The sequence below is a fragment of the Staurois parvus genome, unplaced genomic scaffold (genome assembly GCF_062004578.1).
Source record: "Staurois parvus isolate SC_StPar_1 unplaced genomic scaffold, SC_StPar_1.0 ptg003397l, whole genome shotgun sequence".
Classification (NCBI taxonomy): domain Eukaryota; kingdom Metazoa; phylum Chordata; class Amphibia; order Anura; family Ranidae; genus Staurois; species Staurois parvus.
The window spans coordinates 4,737-22,322 of record NW_028321193.1 but is presented as its reverse complement, the minus strand read 5'-3'; the positions used below and the strand labels follow the sequence as shown (position 1 = coordinate 22,322).

At 46.4% G+C, this 17,586-nt stretch overlaps 1 protein-coding gene across 1 annotated transcript; it reads left to right on the top strand.

Annotated features, from left to right (window-relative positions):
- The first annotated feature begins 351 nt into the window (after positions 1-351).
- LOC149428216 (uncharacterized) lies at positions 352-17,371 on the top strand. Its single transcript, XM_089667590.1, has 4 exons — positions 352-1,711; positions 6,795-6,939; positions 13,719-13,865; positions 17,099-17,371. The coding sequence occupies exons 1-4, from the start codon at positions 537-539 to the stop codon at positions 17,369-17,371; spliced, it is 1,740 nt and encodes a 579-aa protein (XP_089523716.1). The 5' UTR covers positions 352-536.
- Positions 17,372-17,586: the final 215 nt, after the last annotated feature.

Sequence of the window (17,586 nt, the reverse complement as noted above, 5' to 3'; positions counted from 1 at the left end):
GATACTTTTTATTGTCTAAATATCTTTGTTAAAAAAGTTTTGCTCCAAACTTACCGAATTTATAGTGTAAATTACAAGACATCAGCCATATTGTTGCATTTATTTTTTTATAAAATATTTTTTTGTAGAATGTCTGCTGGACCCCTAATCAGTATCCCTTTTTTTAGTCATGTTTTCTCCAGTACTTTCCTTAGCTTCTCAATAGCTTCCTAACAATCGCTCACAGTGAGGACACATACCACAAGGCCTACACATCAGCAACCATTGCGTTTAGACTTTTTTTTTTTTTTTCGGATGCTGTTACTTAATTTTAGAAGGTAACTGTGATTTTTAATCCTGACAGAGATTTATCTGCCCTGCGAGCTGATTGGACAAGATGTTCTTGCCTCCTCCAAACCTCGTGTTCCTCCTTCATCTCATGGAGGCTGCAGGAGCCACACAGAGCGCCAGAACCTCCAAACTATATCCTAGTGAGATGGGACCATGGGGTGAAGTCAGTGGAGGAAGCAGAGCAGGAGTATACCACAGATACGGAGATGGCAACCAATGTCGTTGAGTCGTCATTTGAGACTTCTAGACCCAAAGAGAAATCCACCAGATTAGAAATGGAGTCATCTGAACATGAGATGGACAGGTCACACGTGGAGACCTTGGGAATTGAGCTTACAGCACTTAGATCTCGACTCAGGACTGCAGAACAGGAAGCGAGCTTGCTGAGGTCAAACTTGGAGACCTCAGGAGAGGAAGTGGACTTGTTGAGATCACAACTGGAGGCATCAGGACAGCAAGTGGACTTGTTGAGATCACAACTGGAGGCATCAGGACAGGAAGTGGACTTGTTGAGATCACAACTGGAGGCATCAGGACAGGAAGTGTCCTTGCTTAAGACACAACTAGGGGCCTCAGAACAGAATTCAAGCTTGATGAGGTCGCAATTAGAAAACGTTAATGAAGAAGCTAGCTTTATGAGGGCACAACTTGAAGAAGCAGAGCAGGAAATAAACACGATGAAGTCCCAGCTTCGGACAACTGACCAAGAAACAAGCTTGATGAGGTCACAATTAGAAACCGTTAATGAAGAAGCTAGCTTTATGAGGGCACAACTTGAAGAAGCAGAGCAGGAAATAAACACGATGAAGTCCCAGCTTCGGACAACTGAACATGAAACAAGCTTGATGAGGTCAAACCTTGAAGAAGCAAAGCAGGAAGCAAGCTCATTGAGGTTGGAGCTGGAAAAAGAACAAGAACTAGAGGCTCGATCTCACAGAATGAGCTCAGCAGTGGCACAGGATGGGAGCTTGGTCAGGCCACCTAGGGATCATTCACCCAAAGAGAAGAAAGTATTACAGCTACCTGTTGAAAAAGAAGAGTTCGATTCCTTGAAGTCACAGTTGGAGCTATCAAAACTGGAAGTTAAATCCCTGACATCCCTAGCTGAAGCATCGGAACAGGAAGTGATTTCGGTGAGGTCCCGGTTGGAGGTGTCGGAGCAGGAAGCAAATTTGCTGAAGTTAAAACTGGAGTCGTCTTTACATAAATCTGAGTCAAGCAAGGCCCATACTGATGAGCTACAGCAAGAGTTGCTTTCCGTCAGATCGCAGTTGGACGGTTGCTCTCTGGAGGTGGAGTCTCTAAGGTCACGTCTGAAGGAGTGTGACGCGGAGGAGACGTCTCGCTTACATCACATGAAGCAAGAGCTGCAAGAAAGCCAGTAAGTACTGCAATGAACTACAGTTCATTCTTACCATTCAGCTGCATTCACTGTTTATCTTTACCTGCCACTCTCTTCCAAAGCGACTTTTGCCCGGTTGTTCTGCATTACGTGTGTAAAATCAATTATTTGATCCTGGAAAGGAGGATCAAACTTCTGGGTTTACATTTAGCATTGTATAAAATGACTTGAGAGATTTAACCCATTTGCTGCCAGAGCGGTTTTTACATATTTTGCACACGCGTTTAAAAGATCAATTTAGGCCTGAAAATTACATAAAACCCCCAAACCATTATACAGTCATGGCCAGAAATCCTGGCACCCCTGCATTTCTGTCAGATAATACATCAGTTTGCCCAGAAGTGTCAGCTTGTAGTTCTCAATGAACTACCATGGTGCTGTGGAGCGCCGTGGTAGTTCATTGATCTTGTCAGAGTTCTGTGAATGAATGAACTGTAACTCCCAACAGCCATAGCAGCTGTCGGCTTGTAGTTCTCAATGAACTACCATAGTGCTGTGGAGCGCTGTGGTAGTTCATTGATTCTTCTTGTCAGAGTTCTGTGAACGAATGAACTACAAGTCCCAACAGACATAGCAGCTGTCGACTTGTAGTTCTCGATGAACTGCCATGGTGCTGTGGTAGTTCATTCATTCACAGAACTCTGACAAGAAGAACCAATGAACTACCACGGCGCTCCACAGTGCCATGGTAGTTCGAGAACTACAAGCCGACAGCTGCTATGGCCAGAACTCTGACAAGAAGAATCAATGAACTACAAGTCCCAACAGCCATAGCAACTGTCGGCTTGTATTTAACGATGAACTACCACGGTGCTCTGGAGTGCCGTGGTAGTCCATTGATTCTTCTTGTCAGAGTTCTGTGAATGAATGAACTACAAGTACCAACAGCCATAGCAGCTGTCGACTTGTAGTTCTCAATGAACTACCATAGTGCTGTGGAGTGCCATGGTAGTCCATTGATTCTTCTTTTCAGAGTTCTGTGAATGAATGAACTACAAGTCCCAACAGCCATAGCAGCTGTCGGCTTGTAGTTCTCAATGAACTGCCACGGTGCTCTGGAGTGCCGTGGTAGTTCATTGATTCTTCTTGTCCGAGTTCTGTGAACAAATGAACTACAAGTCCCAACAGACATAGCAGCTGTTGACTTGTAGTTCTCGATGAACTGCCATGGCGCTGTGGTAGTTCATTCATTCACAGAACTCTGACAAGAAGAATCAATGAACTACAAGTCCCAACAGCCATAGCAACTGTCGGCTTGTATTTCTCAATGAACTACTACGGTGCTCTGGAGTGCTGTGGTAGTCCATTGATTCTTCTTGTCAGAGTTCTGTGAATGAATGAACTACAAGTCCCAACAGCCATAGCAGCTGTCGACTTGTAGTTCTCAATGAACTGCCATGGCGCTGTGGTAGTTCATTCATTCACAGAACTCTGACAAGAAGAACCAATGAACTACCACGGCGCTCCACAGTGCCATGGTAGTTCGAGAATTACAAGCCAACAGCTGCTATGGCTGTTGGGACTTGTAGTTCATTCATTCAGAGAACTCTGACAAGAAGAATCAATGAACTACAAGTCCCAACAGCCATAGCAGCTGTCGGCTTGTATTTAACGATGGACTACCACGGTGCTCTGGTCCATTGATTTTTCTTATCAGAGTTCTGTGAATGAATGAACTACAAGTCCCAACAGCCATAGCAGCTGTCGGCTTGTAGTTGTCAATGAACTACCATGGCGCTTTGGTAGAATGTGCATTTATTATGTTTGGTCAAAAGGTGAACTTCTCCTTTAAGTGGAACTCAAGGAAATTGGCTAAACACCATCCAGTGCAAAAGGTAGATAGATAATATTGGATGGTGAACTGCTGAAACAGGAAGATGATTTGCCTATTCCGGACCTACATGGTAAATATGTTCAAATTTCAGGGAGTATAGAATTACAAATTCTTTCCAGGCAAAACTGTGAACATACTGTATATACACTAAATAGGCCAAAAAGTATGTAGGGGCCTGGCCATCAAACCTAATTTTTATGGCCAAAAGTATGTGGACATTTTTGAGTTCAGGTGTCTCCAGTGAAGGACACTTTTAGGACACCACAGTATACGAAGACAATTTTGCTCTTCCAACCTTGTGGTAACCGTTTGGTGACGGCCCTTTTCTGTTCCAGCATGACTGTGCTCCTTTGTACAAAGTCAGCTCCATGAGGATATGATTTGACCAGTTTGGTGTGGAGGAAATGTCCTGCACAAAACTGACCTCAACCCTACTGATCGTCTCTGGGATGGATTGGGATGCCAATGCTGAGCCAGGTCTTCTCATCCAATATCAGCACCTAACCTCACAAATGCTGTAATGAATAAGTTGGTGCAAATTCTCAAACATAATCCAAGGTTTTGTGAGAAGACTTCACAGAAGAATGGAGGATGTTATAGCCACAAACTGGTGGGTGCGGGGCAACTCCATAATAATGCCCCTGTGCACAAAACCAGCTCCATAAAGACATGCTTGGACCAGCTTCGTTTGACCAGTTTGGTGTAAAGGAAATATCCTGCACAAAACTCTGACCTCAACCCAACTGAACTTGTTTGGGATGAATTGGGATGCCAATGCTGAATCAGGTCTCCTCATGCAACATCACCACCTAACCTCACAAATGCTGTAATGAATAACTGGGTGCAAATTCTCAAACACAATCCAAGGTTTTGTGGGAAGACTTCCCAAAAGAATGGAGGATGTTATAGCCACAAACTGGTGGGTGCTGGGCAGCTCCGTAATAATGCCCCTGTGCACAAAACCAGCTCCATAAAGACATGGTTTGACCAGCTTGGTGTGGAGGAACTCAAGTTGCCTCCATTGAGGCCTGACCTCAGCCTTACAAACTATGACTTCACCTCCTGGGTGACCTCTGCAAATAAAATTGTATTATCTCCTAGGAATGAATAGCAATACTGATTGTGAGCCAGGTCTTCCCATCCAACTTCTACCTGACTTCACAAACAGGCGCAAATTCCAGCAGACTGCCTCCAAAATCTTGTAGAAAGTCTACCAGGACAGGGGAAACTTGGTGTGGAGGAACTCAAGTGGTCTCCATTGAGGCCTGACCTCAGCCTTACAAACTGTGACTTCACCTCCTGGTAGACCTCTGCAAATAAAATTGTATTATCTCCTAGGAATGAATAGCATTACTGATTGTGAGTCAGGTCTTCCCATCCTGACCTCACAAACGGGCGCAAATTCCCACAGATACCCTACAAAATCTTGTAGAAAGTCTTCCAGGAGAGGGGAAACTGTTGTAGCTATAAAGAGGGACCAACTTCATTCTAATGCCCATGGTTTTGGAATGGGATGTCCAACAAGCTCATATCATTGTGATGGCCAGGTGTCTGCAAACATTTGCTCTTATAGTATGTGTAGTGTAGACCAGAGTTTCTCAATCTTTTTTCAGTCAAGGCACCCTTTAAAATTCTGCTCAATTTCGAGGCACCCTTTAAAATTCTGCACAATTTCAAGGCACCCTTTAAAATTCTGCACAATTTTCGAGGCACCCTTTAAAATTCTGCACAATTTTCGAGGCACCCTTTAAAATTCTGCACAATTTTTGAGGTACCCTTTAAAATTCTGCACACTTTCGAGGCACCCTTTAAAATGCTGCTCAATTTCAAGGCACCCTTTAAAATTCTTCACAAATTTCGAGGCACCCTTTAAAATTCTGCACAAATTTCGAGGCACCCTTTAAAATTCTGCACAATTTTCGAGGCACCCTTTAAAATTCTGCACAATTTTCGAGGCACCCTTTAAAATTCTGCACAATTTTCGAGGCACCCTTTAAAATTCTGCACAATTTTTGAGGCACCCTTTAAAATTCTGCACAATTTTTGAGGTACCCTTTAAAATTCTGCACACTTTCGAGGCACCCTTTAAAATGCTGCTCAATTTCAAGACACCCTTTAAAATTCTGCACAAATTTCGAGGCACCCTTTAAAATTCTGCTCAATTTCGAGGCACCCTTTAAAATTCTGCACAATTTTCGAGGCACCCTTTAAAATTCTGCACAAATTTCGAGGCACCCTTTAAAATTCTGCACAATTTCGAGGCACCCTTTAAAATTCTGCACAATTTCGAGGCACCCTTTAAAATTCTGCACAATTTTCGAGGCACCCTTTAAAATTCTGCACAATTTTCGAGGCACCCTTTAAAATTCTGCACAATTTTCGAGGCACCCTTTAAAATTCTGCACAATTTCGAGGCACCCTTTTAAACTTCTGCATAATCTTGAGGCAACCATTACAAAATTTTGGAAACGTAAATGAATAGTTTTACAGAACGCAGCAACATCTGCACATGTAGGACACCCAATGTCAGAGGTGATTTAGTCTTCCACAGCAAATACAGCCTTGCACACTGGTACTGGCTAGTATTCCATTGTTTCTCTTCTCCCTCAGTTTCTCTCTCTGAAGATGTTGTGAAGGTGCCCAATGTCCTTCATGTCAACTGATGACGACATTGTTTTATTTTATTTTTTTTCATTGGCTACAAAGTTATGGCGCACAATGGAATTTTTGATCCACCTGCTGGCTTGTATACAATTTTTGGGCAATTTTTAGACATTTTGCCAAGGCACCCCTGAAGATACCTGAAGGCACCCTGGTTAAAAAAGGCTGGTGTAGACAACCCCATACAGGTATTTTGAAGCAAGTTGGATCTCAGTGGTTGTTGGCCATGTTGGCCTCTAGTCCCACAGGTTTGCTGTTTGTCTGTAAATCTCCAAAGACATGCTGGTAGGTGAATTGGCTCCTGTCTAAATTGTCCCTAGTATGTGTATGTATGAATGTGAGTTAGGGACCTTAGATTGTACACCCCTTGAGGGTTAGCGACCTTAGATTGTACACCCCTTGAGGGTTAGGGACCTTAGATTGTACACCCCTTGAGGGTTAGGGACCTTAGATTGTACGCCCCTTGAGGGTTAGGGACTGATGTGAATGTACAATATATATGTAAAGCGCTGCGTAACGTGTCTTCATGTTTGTAACGCTTCTTTCTTTTCTACCCCGTCTTTACAGCCAACAGTCACTTGATGCTGTTGTGTCAGAACGCTCAGATCTTCTCCACGATGTTGTGTTTTTACGTGAAGAACTACTGCGTACTCGTCTGGAGTTTGATCTGTCTCGTGATGAAAACGCTGGTCTACAGAAGGCCCTGCACAAGGTAGCCTAACCCAGAAAGAGTATCTTCAGATCACCAAGTCTGACTGTGCATGCATGGAGACCATTATTATTATTCTTATACAGGATTTATAAAGCACCAACAGTTTGCGCAGCTCTTTACAATCTAAAGGGAGAGAGTACAGTTACTATACAAAAAAATACGAGAGGAATAGGAGGGTCCTGCTCATAAGAGCTTGCAATCTAATAGGGTAGGGCAAGTGGTACAAAAGGTAATAACTGTGGGGGATGACCTGATGGAGGAGTTAAAAGTTCAGTTGTTAGGTGGAGGTATGGTTGGCTTTCCAGAAGAGATTACTTTTCATGGATTTCCTAAAGGCCATTAGAATAGGAGATAGCCAGACAGATTGGGGTAGAGAGTTCCATTGGATGGGAGCGGCTATGGAGAAGTCCCGGAGACGAGCATGGAGGAGGAGATGAGAGCTAGAGAACAGGAACTCTTGAGAGGAATGGAGAGACGGTTTGGGTTATATTTGGAGACAATATTGGTGATGTTGCTTGGAGCAAAGTTGTGTATGGCTTTGTATATTGCTAGTATTTTTTATTTAATTCGCTGTGAAATCGGAAGCTAGCGGAGGGGATTGGCAGAGAGGGGTGGAGGACATGAGTGGTCGGTAAGGTGCATGAGTCTGGTGGCAGCATAGACTGAAGAGAGGATAGCCTGTGTAGAGGTAGGCCTGAGAGGAGGGATTGGGAAAGAGGGGTGGAGGACATGAGTGGTCGGTAAGGTGCAGGAGTCTGGCGGCACCATAGACTGAGGAGAGGATAGCCTGCGTAGAGGTAGGCCTGAGAGGGGTGGAGGACATGAGTGGTCAGTAAGGTGCAGGAGTCTGGCAGCAGCATAGACTGAAGGGAGTATAGCCTGTGTAGAGGTAGGCCTAAGAGGGGTGGAGGACATGAGTGGTCTGTAAGGTGCATAAGTCTGGCGCAGCATAGACTGAGGGAGGATAGCCTTGTAGAAGTAGGCCTAATAGGAGGGATTGGCAGAGAGAGGTGGAGGACATGAGTGGTCGATAAGGTGCAGGAGTCTGGCGGCAGCATAGACTGAAGAGAGTATAGCCTGTGTAGAGGTAGGCCTGAGAGGGGTGGAGGACATGAGTGGTCGGTAAGGTGCAGGAGTCTGGCGGCAGCATAGACTGAAGGAGAGTATAGCCTGTGTAGAGGTAGGCCTGAGAGGGGTGGAGGACATGAGTGGTCGGTAAGGTGCAGGAGTCTGGCAGCAGCATAGACTGAAGAGAGGATAGCCTGTGTAGAGGTAGGTCTGAGAGGGGTGGAGGACATGAGTGGTCGGTAAGGTGATGCGTCTGGCGGCAGCATAGACTGAAGAGAGGATAGCCTGTGTAGAGATAGGCCTGAGAGGGGTGGAGGACATGAGTGGTCGGTAAGGTGGATGAGTCTGGCGGCAGCATAGACTGAAGAGAGGATAGCCTGTGTAGAGGTAGGCCTGAGAGGGGTGGAGGACATGAGTGGTCGGTAAGGTGGTGTCTGGAAGCAGCATAGACTGAAGGGAGGATAGCCTGTGTAGAGGTAGGCCTAAGAGGGGTGGAGGACATGAGTGGTCGGTAAGGTGGATGAGTCTGGAAGCAGCATAGACTGAAGAGAGGATAGCCTGTGTAGAGGTAGGCCTGAGAGGGGTGGAGGACATGAGTGGTCGGTAAGGTGGTTGAGTCTGGAAGCAGCATAGACTGAAGGGAGGATAGCCTGTGTAGAGGTAGGCCTTAGAGGAGGGAGCTGCAATAGTCAAGTGAGAGATAACAAGGGAGTGAATGAGGTTCTTGGTGGTTAATTCGCTAAAAAGCAGCAAATGTTAGAGATGTTACAAAGGTGAAGTCTACAAGCTTTTTGTCAGCGATTGGATTTGGGGCTAAAGGACAGTCCAGAGTCTTGGATTACAGCAAGTACCCCTGGCATGAGGGGATGGACTGATAGTTGTAATATTGATCTTGATGGAAAAGTGATGGGGGGGGGGTATTACCAGCTCAGTTTAGAAAGATTTCATTTGAGGAGGTGGTGACCATCACACAACATGGTTTTGGGGTATTCTTGCTAACTTTGCTCACTGTGGGTTTGGAAGACCTTGGGGACTGTTGGTGGGTTGGAAATTTTTGTTCAAAGTGCATTACCTGTTGATGAGCACAGAGGACGAGCCGTGGCCGAGCACTTGATCACTGATTCTAAGATCGCTCAGAGTCTTCTGATTATTAGATGTGCATATCAATAGAAGGGTGGGTCCTCCAAGTCCTTCATCATTGGTGACTGAATGCCTCAGTGTATTGCCACCCAAACCCCGGTTCACATCTGTGTGGCCTTGAGGGCCGCGTTTTGCTCGGGCATGGGAGTCCATTCAAATGACACGCAGGGAAAGAAGTCCCAGAACTTCTTTGGAAAACGCAGCTGAGGTTCCCAGTACGGTGCGTTTCCAGTGTGGGCGGCGTGCCATTAGAACAAATGGCACCCGCCCGCGGGCACCGCATTCCTCTGTGCGGGTGGTGCGGCTGCACGGATTTTCGTGCGGATCCACAGCGGCACCACCTGCACAGATTGTGAACCAGCCAGGAAAAAAAATTGTTTAACCCCTCCACCTGCTGTTCAGAATGTATAGATTATTTTTAACCTCCTTTCCCGCCATTGTATATAAACAGCAGACGGTGGCAGTGCAGGGTCGGGTGGATGTTTATAATGGCCCCCCAGCCCCCTGATTGGCACGCTACATGGGAGCGCACAGCACCGCAATCCAGTGTCCGCTGTGTCCTCCGGACACAGTGGAACACTGATCGGCGTACGGGACCTCTGTGCGAGGTCGATCATGTGATCACTGATTAGCCAATCAGTGATCACATGCAGAGTAGTAAGCAAGATGTCACTTCTGACATCATTGCTTACTGCGTGTGAAATCTATGAATGATCACAGAAATCACATGGTACAGGGCTATTCACAACAGCCTTGTACCATGTGACAAGCTGTGACCAATCACTGCTCACAGTATTTCTCAATGATTGCAAGAATGCAGCCAGAGAGAAGGAGAAATGATCGCTTTACAGCATTTATGGGTGTAAAAAAAAAAAAATCTTCAGCACCACCCACAAAGTAGTTACGTGCCACCATGGTGGACACTGTACTGCTAGGGTGACAGTATGTAAAAAAAAAAAAAAAAAAAAACCCATAAATAATCTAAAAAAAAAAATAAAATGTAAAAAAAAAAGTTAAAAAAATTTATTTTTTGTTCTAAATGAATTTGGGTTATTTTTTTTTTTTTTTACTAAAAAGATAATGGAATACATTTTGGCCAAGATTTATGATGAAATATTATTTATTTGCAAAATTTTATAAGAAAAACACTTTTTTCAAAATGTTTGGACTTTTTCATTTACATAGCAAAAAAAAATCCCAGCGGTGAATAAATACCACCAAAATAAAGTTTTATCTGTCTCAAAAAAATGCTAAAAGATTCATATGGGTACAGTGTTGCATGACCGCGCAATTGTCATTCAAAGTGTGATAGCGCTGAAAGCTGAAAATTGGCCTGGGCAGGAAGGGGGGGAAAGTGTCCGGACTGGAAGGGGGGGGGGGAAAGTGTCCGGCCTGGAAGGGGGGGGAAAGTGTCCGGACTGGAAGGGGGTGAAAGTGTCCGGACTGGAAGGGGGTGAAAGTGTCCGGACTGGAAGGGGGGGAAAGTGTCCGGACTGGAAGGGGGGGAAAGTGTTCGGACTGGAAGGGGGTGAAAGTGTCCGGACTGGAAGGGGGGGGGAAAGTGTCCGGACTGGAAGGGGGGGGAAAGTGTCCGGACTGGAAGGGGGGGGAAAGTGTCCGGACTGGAAGGGGGGGGAAAGTGTCCGGACTGGAAGGGGGGGGAAAGTGTCCGGACTGGAAGGGGGGGAAAGTGTCCGGACTGGAAGGGGGGGGAAAGTGTCCGGACTGGAAGGGGGGGGAAAGTGTCCGGACTGGAAGGGGGGGAAAGTGTCCGGACTGGAAGGGGGGGGAAAGTGTCCGGACTGGAAGGGGGGGAAAGTGTCCGGACTTGAAGTGGTTAAAGAGGAACTCCGGCCAGGAAAAAACATTATTGTTTAACCCCCTCAACCTGCTGTTCAGGAATATATTGATTATATGTAAAATAGGTAAACCTTTGTACGGCCCATATATATATACTTTACTTATTCCAAGGTCCCTAAACATCCTGCATCCCAGTCCTTTTGATCTTCAGAGCTGCAAAGTGGCAGTTTAGCTCTGGTAACACCCACTGCCCAATGCTGTAAAGCCAAACAAAAAGCGCACCAACCTTGCGCATTACCTCAGTAAAATGTGATTTTATTGAATTTAAAATATACTCCAAAACCGAGAAGTATAACAAGCGTATAAAATCCTTAGCGAGACTCAAGGCGTAGGAGACCAGCGCGAGTCTCATCACGAGGGAAAATTCTCAAAGTCAGGCTCATGAAGAAGGGACTCCCTTCGAAACATTGCCTCCAGCATTGCTCCTGTTTCTTCTTGCTGGAGGCGGCCATTTTTCAGAAGCCCAGAGCCCCTGAGCAGTACTAAATCTTTACACCGTCAGCAGATTGACCTCTAGACCCTTTAAAATGATGGACAGTCCCGAGGCACCCTTTAAAATGATGGACAGTCCCGAGGCACCTTTTAAAATGATGGACAGTCCCGAGGCACCCTTTAAAATGATGGACAGTCCCGAGGCACCCTTTAAAATGATGGACAATTTTGAGGCACCCCATTCTAAAATGTAAAAACAATTCTAATAGTTCTATATAACGCAGCAACATCCACACATGTAGGACACCTGTGCTGTGCCAAAAATCTAGAGGTCAATCTGCTGACGGTGTAAAGATTTAGTACTGCTCAGGGGCTCTGGGCTTCTGAAAAATGGCCGCCTCCAGCAAGAAGAAACAGGAGCAATGCTGGAGGCAATGTTTCGAAGGGAGTCCCTTCTTCATCAGCCTGACTTTGAGAATCTTCCCTCGTGATGAGACTCGCGCTGGTCTCCTACGCCTTGAGTCTCGCTAAGGATTTTATACGCTTGTTATACTTCTCTGTTTTGGAGTATATTTTAAATTCAATAAAATCACATTTTACTGAGGTAATGCGCAAGGTTGGTGCGCTTTTTGTTTGGCTTTACAGCATTGGGCAGTGGGTGTTACCAGAGCTAAACTCCCACTTTGCAGCTCTGAAGATCAAAAGGACTGGGATGCAGGATGTTTAGGGACCGTTCATCAATTTAAAGGGTGCCTCTGGACCGTCCATCATTTTAAAGGGTGCCTCTGGACCGTCCATCATTTTAAAGGGTGCCTCGGGACCGTCCATCATTTTAAAGGGTGCCTCGGGACCGTCCATCATTTTAAAGGGTGCCTCGGGACCGTCCATCATTTTAAAGGGTGCCTCTGGACCGTCCATCATTTTAAAGGGTGCCTCGGGACCGTCCATCATTTTAAAGGGTGCCTCGGGACTGTCCATCATTTTAAAGGATGCCTCAGGACCGTCCATCATTTTAAAGGGTGCCTCGGGACCGTCCATCATTTTAAAGGGTGCCTCGGGACCGTCCATCATTTTAAAGGGTGCCTCGGGACTGTCCATCATTTTAAAGGGTGCCTCGGGACTGTCCATCATTTTAAAGGGTGCCTCGGGACCGTCCATCATTTTAAAGGGTGCCTCGGGACCGTCCATCATTTTAAAGGGTGCCTCGGGACCGTCCATCATTTTAAAGGATGCCTCGGGACTGTCCATCATTTTAAAGGGTGCCTCGGGACCGTCCATCATTTTAAAGGGTGCCTCGGGACCGTCCATCATTTTAAAGGGTACCTCTGGACCGTCCATCATTTTAAAGGGTGCCTTGGGACTGTCCATCATTTTAAAGGGTGCCTCTGGACCGTCCATCATTTTAAAGGGTGCCTCGGGACCGTCCATCATTTTAAAGGGTACCTCTGGACCGTCCATCATTTTAAAGGGTGCCTCGGGACTGTCCATCATTTTAAAGGGTGCCTCGGGACCGTCCATCATTTTAAAGGGTGCGTCGGGACCGTCCATCATTTTAAAGGGTACCTCTGGACCGTCCATCATTTTAAAGGGTGCCTTGGGACTGTCCATCATTTTAAAGGGTGCCTCTGGACCGTCCATCATTTTAAAGGGTGCCTCGGGACCGTCCATCATTTTAAAGGGTGCCTCGGGACCGTCCATCATTTTAAAGGGTACCTCTGGACCGTCCATCATTTTAAAGGGTGCCTCGGGACCGTCCATCATTTTAAAGGGTACCTCTGGACCGTCCATCATTTTAAAGGGTGCCTCGGGACTGTCCATCATTTTAAAGGGTGCCTCGGGACCGTCCATCATTTTAAAGGGTGCCTCGGGACCGTCCATCATTTTAAAGGGTGCCTCGGGACCGTCCATCATTTTAAAGGGTGCCTCGGGACCGTCCATCATTTTAAAGGGTGCCTCGGGACCGTCCATCATTTTAAAGGGTACCTCTGGACCGTCCATCATTTTAAAGGGTGCCTTGGGACTGTCCATCATTTTAAAGGGTGCCTCGGGACCGTCCATCATTTTAAAGGGTGCCTTGGGACTGTCCATCATTTTAAAGGGTGCCTCGGGACTGTCCATCATTTTAAAGGGTGCCTTGACTTAGAAAAGGTTGAGAAACGCTGCCCTAGAGGGAAGCAACTAAAGAGGTAAACAATAGCTGTTTTTTTTTTTTTTTTAATCTCTGGCTGGATTTCAGCTTTAAATGTCTAGCACTAAGGTGACCCTTTTGTGTTCTTCAGGCAGAAAAGAGGATGGCTGATCTACTTGTGGAGCAAAACCGTCAGAAGAAAGATGTAGAAGACCTTCAAGATGCCGTGACCAAGATGGCTGACCTAAATCAAGCGTTGTCATTGGATAAAGTGGAATTGAACAGCCTGCTGCAACAAGTACATCATTCCAAGCCATCAATTCAATGCAATAAAATGTTAAACACTTAAAGCCAGTCATAGAGCGATTTTTCTTTCTGACAACCACGGGTTGCAGGAAAGAAAATCGCTCAATTCCACCACCAACACAGTCAGTGTCGATGGGGGAATCCCTCCTGCGGAGCCGTCCCTGCCGGGAGACCACAGCGATTACCGCTAGCAGCCATAATAGTCACTAGCAGTAATCATATGTAAAATCCGACAGGCTGGTTGTACCCAAGTTGATTGATACATTCAGCCTGCCCATAGGTGGTTAGAATCTCGGCCGGTCCCTGCTAAACTGGCTGAGATTTGAACCTCCTATAGCCGGCTTAAAGGCTTATTCACATATTCATTGTACTGTTGCATTTCGAGTGAGCTGCCAATGCCCCATAATGCACACAGAAGATTGATTTTCAGAGACTAAACGGGTGCAAACCGAGCCATAAGGATTACTTGGAAAACATGTGAAAAGCAGGTCAGAGCACCACCTTCTGGCTTAAAATGAAAAGACAAAAAATGTGTCCATGCATTTACCTAACTTAAAAAAAAATCTTTATTTTTATCCTAACCATATTAAAAGAAAATGCATGTAAATCCTCATTTTTAGTCAAAACACAGCCAAAAAAGAATCTATAGACTTTGTTTTTATATTTTGTAGGTACATGTGTGATAGAAACTTTATTTCTGCTTGTTATGGATATGAACCAAAGTCATAAATTATGTATTCCAACATATCAGACATAAAAGTGACAATAAATAGTATTCCAGTTAAAGTTACAGAAATAGCTCAAAGCTTAACTTCAGGCAATACGTGAAATACTTACACTTGTAAAGGATTTATATTTCTTGCCATCCAGTAATGAGAGTTTCGCAGCTCCGCCACATAGCACAGTCTTTTCTGGCAGGGAAGGACATCCGATCTTCACTGCAGTTAAAGTGTTACTAAACCCAGGACCCGACATTCACTATATCTGCTCTCCCCGGACTCCGCATTCACTATATCCGCTCTCCCCGGACCCCGCGTTCACTATATCCAGTCTCCCCGGACCCCGCATTCACTATATCCAGTCTCCCCGGACCCCGCATTCACTATATCCAGTCTCCCCGGACCCCGCGTTCACTATATCCGCTCTCCCCGGACCCCGCGTTCACTATATCTGCTCTCCCCGGACCCCGCATTCACTATATCCAGTCTCCCCGGACCCCCGCTTTCACTATATCCGCTCTCCCCGGACCCCGCGTTCACTATATCCAGTCTCCCCGGACCCCGCGTTCACTATATCCGCTCTCCCCGGACCCCGCGTTCACTATATCCGCTCTCCCCGGACCCCGCATTCACTATGTCCGCTCTCCCCGGACCCCGCGTTCACTATATCCACTCTCCCCGGACCCCGCGTTCACTATATCCACTCTCCCCGGACCCCGCGTTCACTATATCCACTCTCCCCGGACCCCGCGTTCACTATATCCACTCTCCCCGGACCCCGCGTTCACTATATCCGCTCTCCCCCGACCCCACGTTCACTATATCCGCTCTCCCAGGACCCCGCATTCACTATATCCGCTCTCCCAGGACCCCGCGTTCACTATATCCGCTCTCCCCGGACCCCGCATTCACTATATCCGCTCTCCCCGGACCCCGCATTCACTATGTCCGCTCTCCCCGGACCCCGCATTCACTATGTCCGCTCTCCCCGGACCCCGCGTTCACTATATCCGCTCTCCCCGGACCCCGCGTTCACTATATCCACTCTCCCCGGACCCCGCGTTCACTATATCCACTCTCCCCGGACCCTGCATTCACTATATCCACTCTCCCCGGACCCCGCATTCACTATATCCGCTCTCCCCCGACCCCACATTCACTATATCCGCTCTCCCAGGACCCCGCATTCACTATATCCGCTCTCCCCGGACCCCGCATTCACTATATCCGCTCTCCCCGGACCCCGCATTCACTATATCCGCTCTCCCCGGACCCCGCATTCACTATATCCGCTCTCCCCGGACCCTGCATTCACTATATCTGCTCTCCCCGGACCCCGCATTCACTATATCCGCTCTCCCCCGACCCCGCATTCACTATTTCCGCTCTCCCCGGACCCCGCATTCACTATATCCGCTCTCCCCGGACCCCGCATTCACTATATCCGCTCTCCCCGGACCCCGCATTCACTATATCTGGTCTCCCACAAAACATGGAAATGGAATTATTTTAATAAATATAGACTGCTACATACCTTTTCTCATCAGCAGTATATAGCTGTCTTGTGACTTTTATCAGTGTCCAGCAGAGCTTTGGTTAAAGCATGTAGGAGGAGTTTTCATTCTCAGCTGATTGTCCTATGAGGCTGCATGACCCTTGACCCTCTGGACAGTGCTGATTGACCCTGTGCCGATCACATGCACCCTCCCAAGAAAAAAAAAAAAAAAAAAGCTCTGGAAATACACACCAGAGTGAGTATGTGCAGCTTGCCTCCAAGGCTCTGTTCTGTCAGCAGATGGATTGGGGACAGTAGAAGAAGGGGAGGATCAGAGAAGACAGGATCCAACAGCCTTTTTACACAATGTGGAGGATTAACCCCTTAGGCTCCACAGTGAGTATAACCAGCACGCTTTACTGCATCTACAGACTGATTGGACTGTTGTGGGTTCAGTAACACTATAAAGCAGACATCCAGTATGCAGCGGTCTATATTCCCACCTTCCCTTTTAGCACACGAGGACTGCAGCACTACTGATTGGTTCCTTTGCTGCTTCTCCCTATTCCAGTCTGAGCTCTGTTATACAGGGACTGCAGGCACTGCTATCAAGTCCAATTCAGATACTTACGCCGGCCATACATGGGTCGATTTTTAAATGCTTTTTCGTTCAAAAATTGGACCTAAGAATAATCGGCTGATTTTCGCTCTGTTAGTGGGGTAATGGCACCGGCCCATTTTCGTGGTTCCTCCCCATTTCGTTTATCTGTCATGCTGGAAAATTCGTGAAAAACGACCAATTTTCAAAATCATTGGTGGCACCATCGGATTACAGAAGGAACGATGGTTTCAATTTTCGATCGACAATTCGTTTGGAATTCGACCCATGTATGGCCTGCTTTACATATAAAAATACATTCAATGATGTATTGATTATTGATTACAGAGAGACAGTATTGATACCTGAATTGATTTTGCTGCAGGGTTCATTATGTTTGTTTTCTTGCACAGAAGGAGAAGGAGGCGGAGTCTATGAGGGATATGGTGCAGGATTTGGAGAGAGAGATCATGACGGCCCGCCAGCACCTGCAGGTGTGTGAGATAGAACACGAGCAACAGAGATCCGAGATCGCCAAGAGACAACAACTACTGCAAGACACCGAGGTGGCCAGAGAGAGCCTGGAGACCGAGCTGAGACACGTGCAGGCAGAGAGGGACAGGCTACAGGCTCAGCTCAGACAGGTGATTGATGAGATTGCCATTATCGGGTGCCAGGAAATCTGATTGGCTCAATGGTAATATACCGCACAGTGGCTTTATATAAATGTTTCTCTATGATAGTCAAGACTAAAAAAAAAGTCGAATTTTTAAACATTTTTAGTCCTGTCTGCTTTGCAAAAAAAAAAAAAATGTTGTTTAGGGAGATCAGTAGCTCAAGCTTTTGTTTTAACCACCTCCTGTCCTGCCGTTGTATATGAACGGCCGGACAGTGGCAGTGC

Coding starts and splice junctions, on each gene's coding strand:
- LOC149428216 (XM_089667590.1), top strand. CDS start 537: ATGGCAACCAATGTCGTTGAGTCGTCATTTGAGACTTCTAGACCCAAA. Junction 1,712..6,794: donor CAAGAGCTGCAAGAAAGCCA/GTAAGTACTGCA, acceptor CCGTCTTTACAG/CCAACAGTCACTTGATGCTG. Junction 13,866..17,098: donor TGAACAGCCTGCTGCAACAA/GTACATCATTCC, acceptor TTTCTTGCACAG/AAGGAGAAGGAGGCGGAGTC.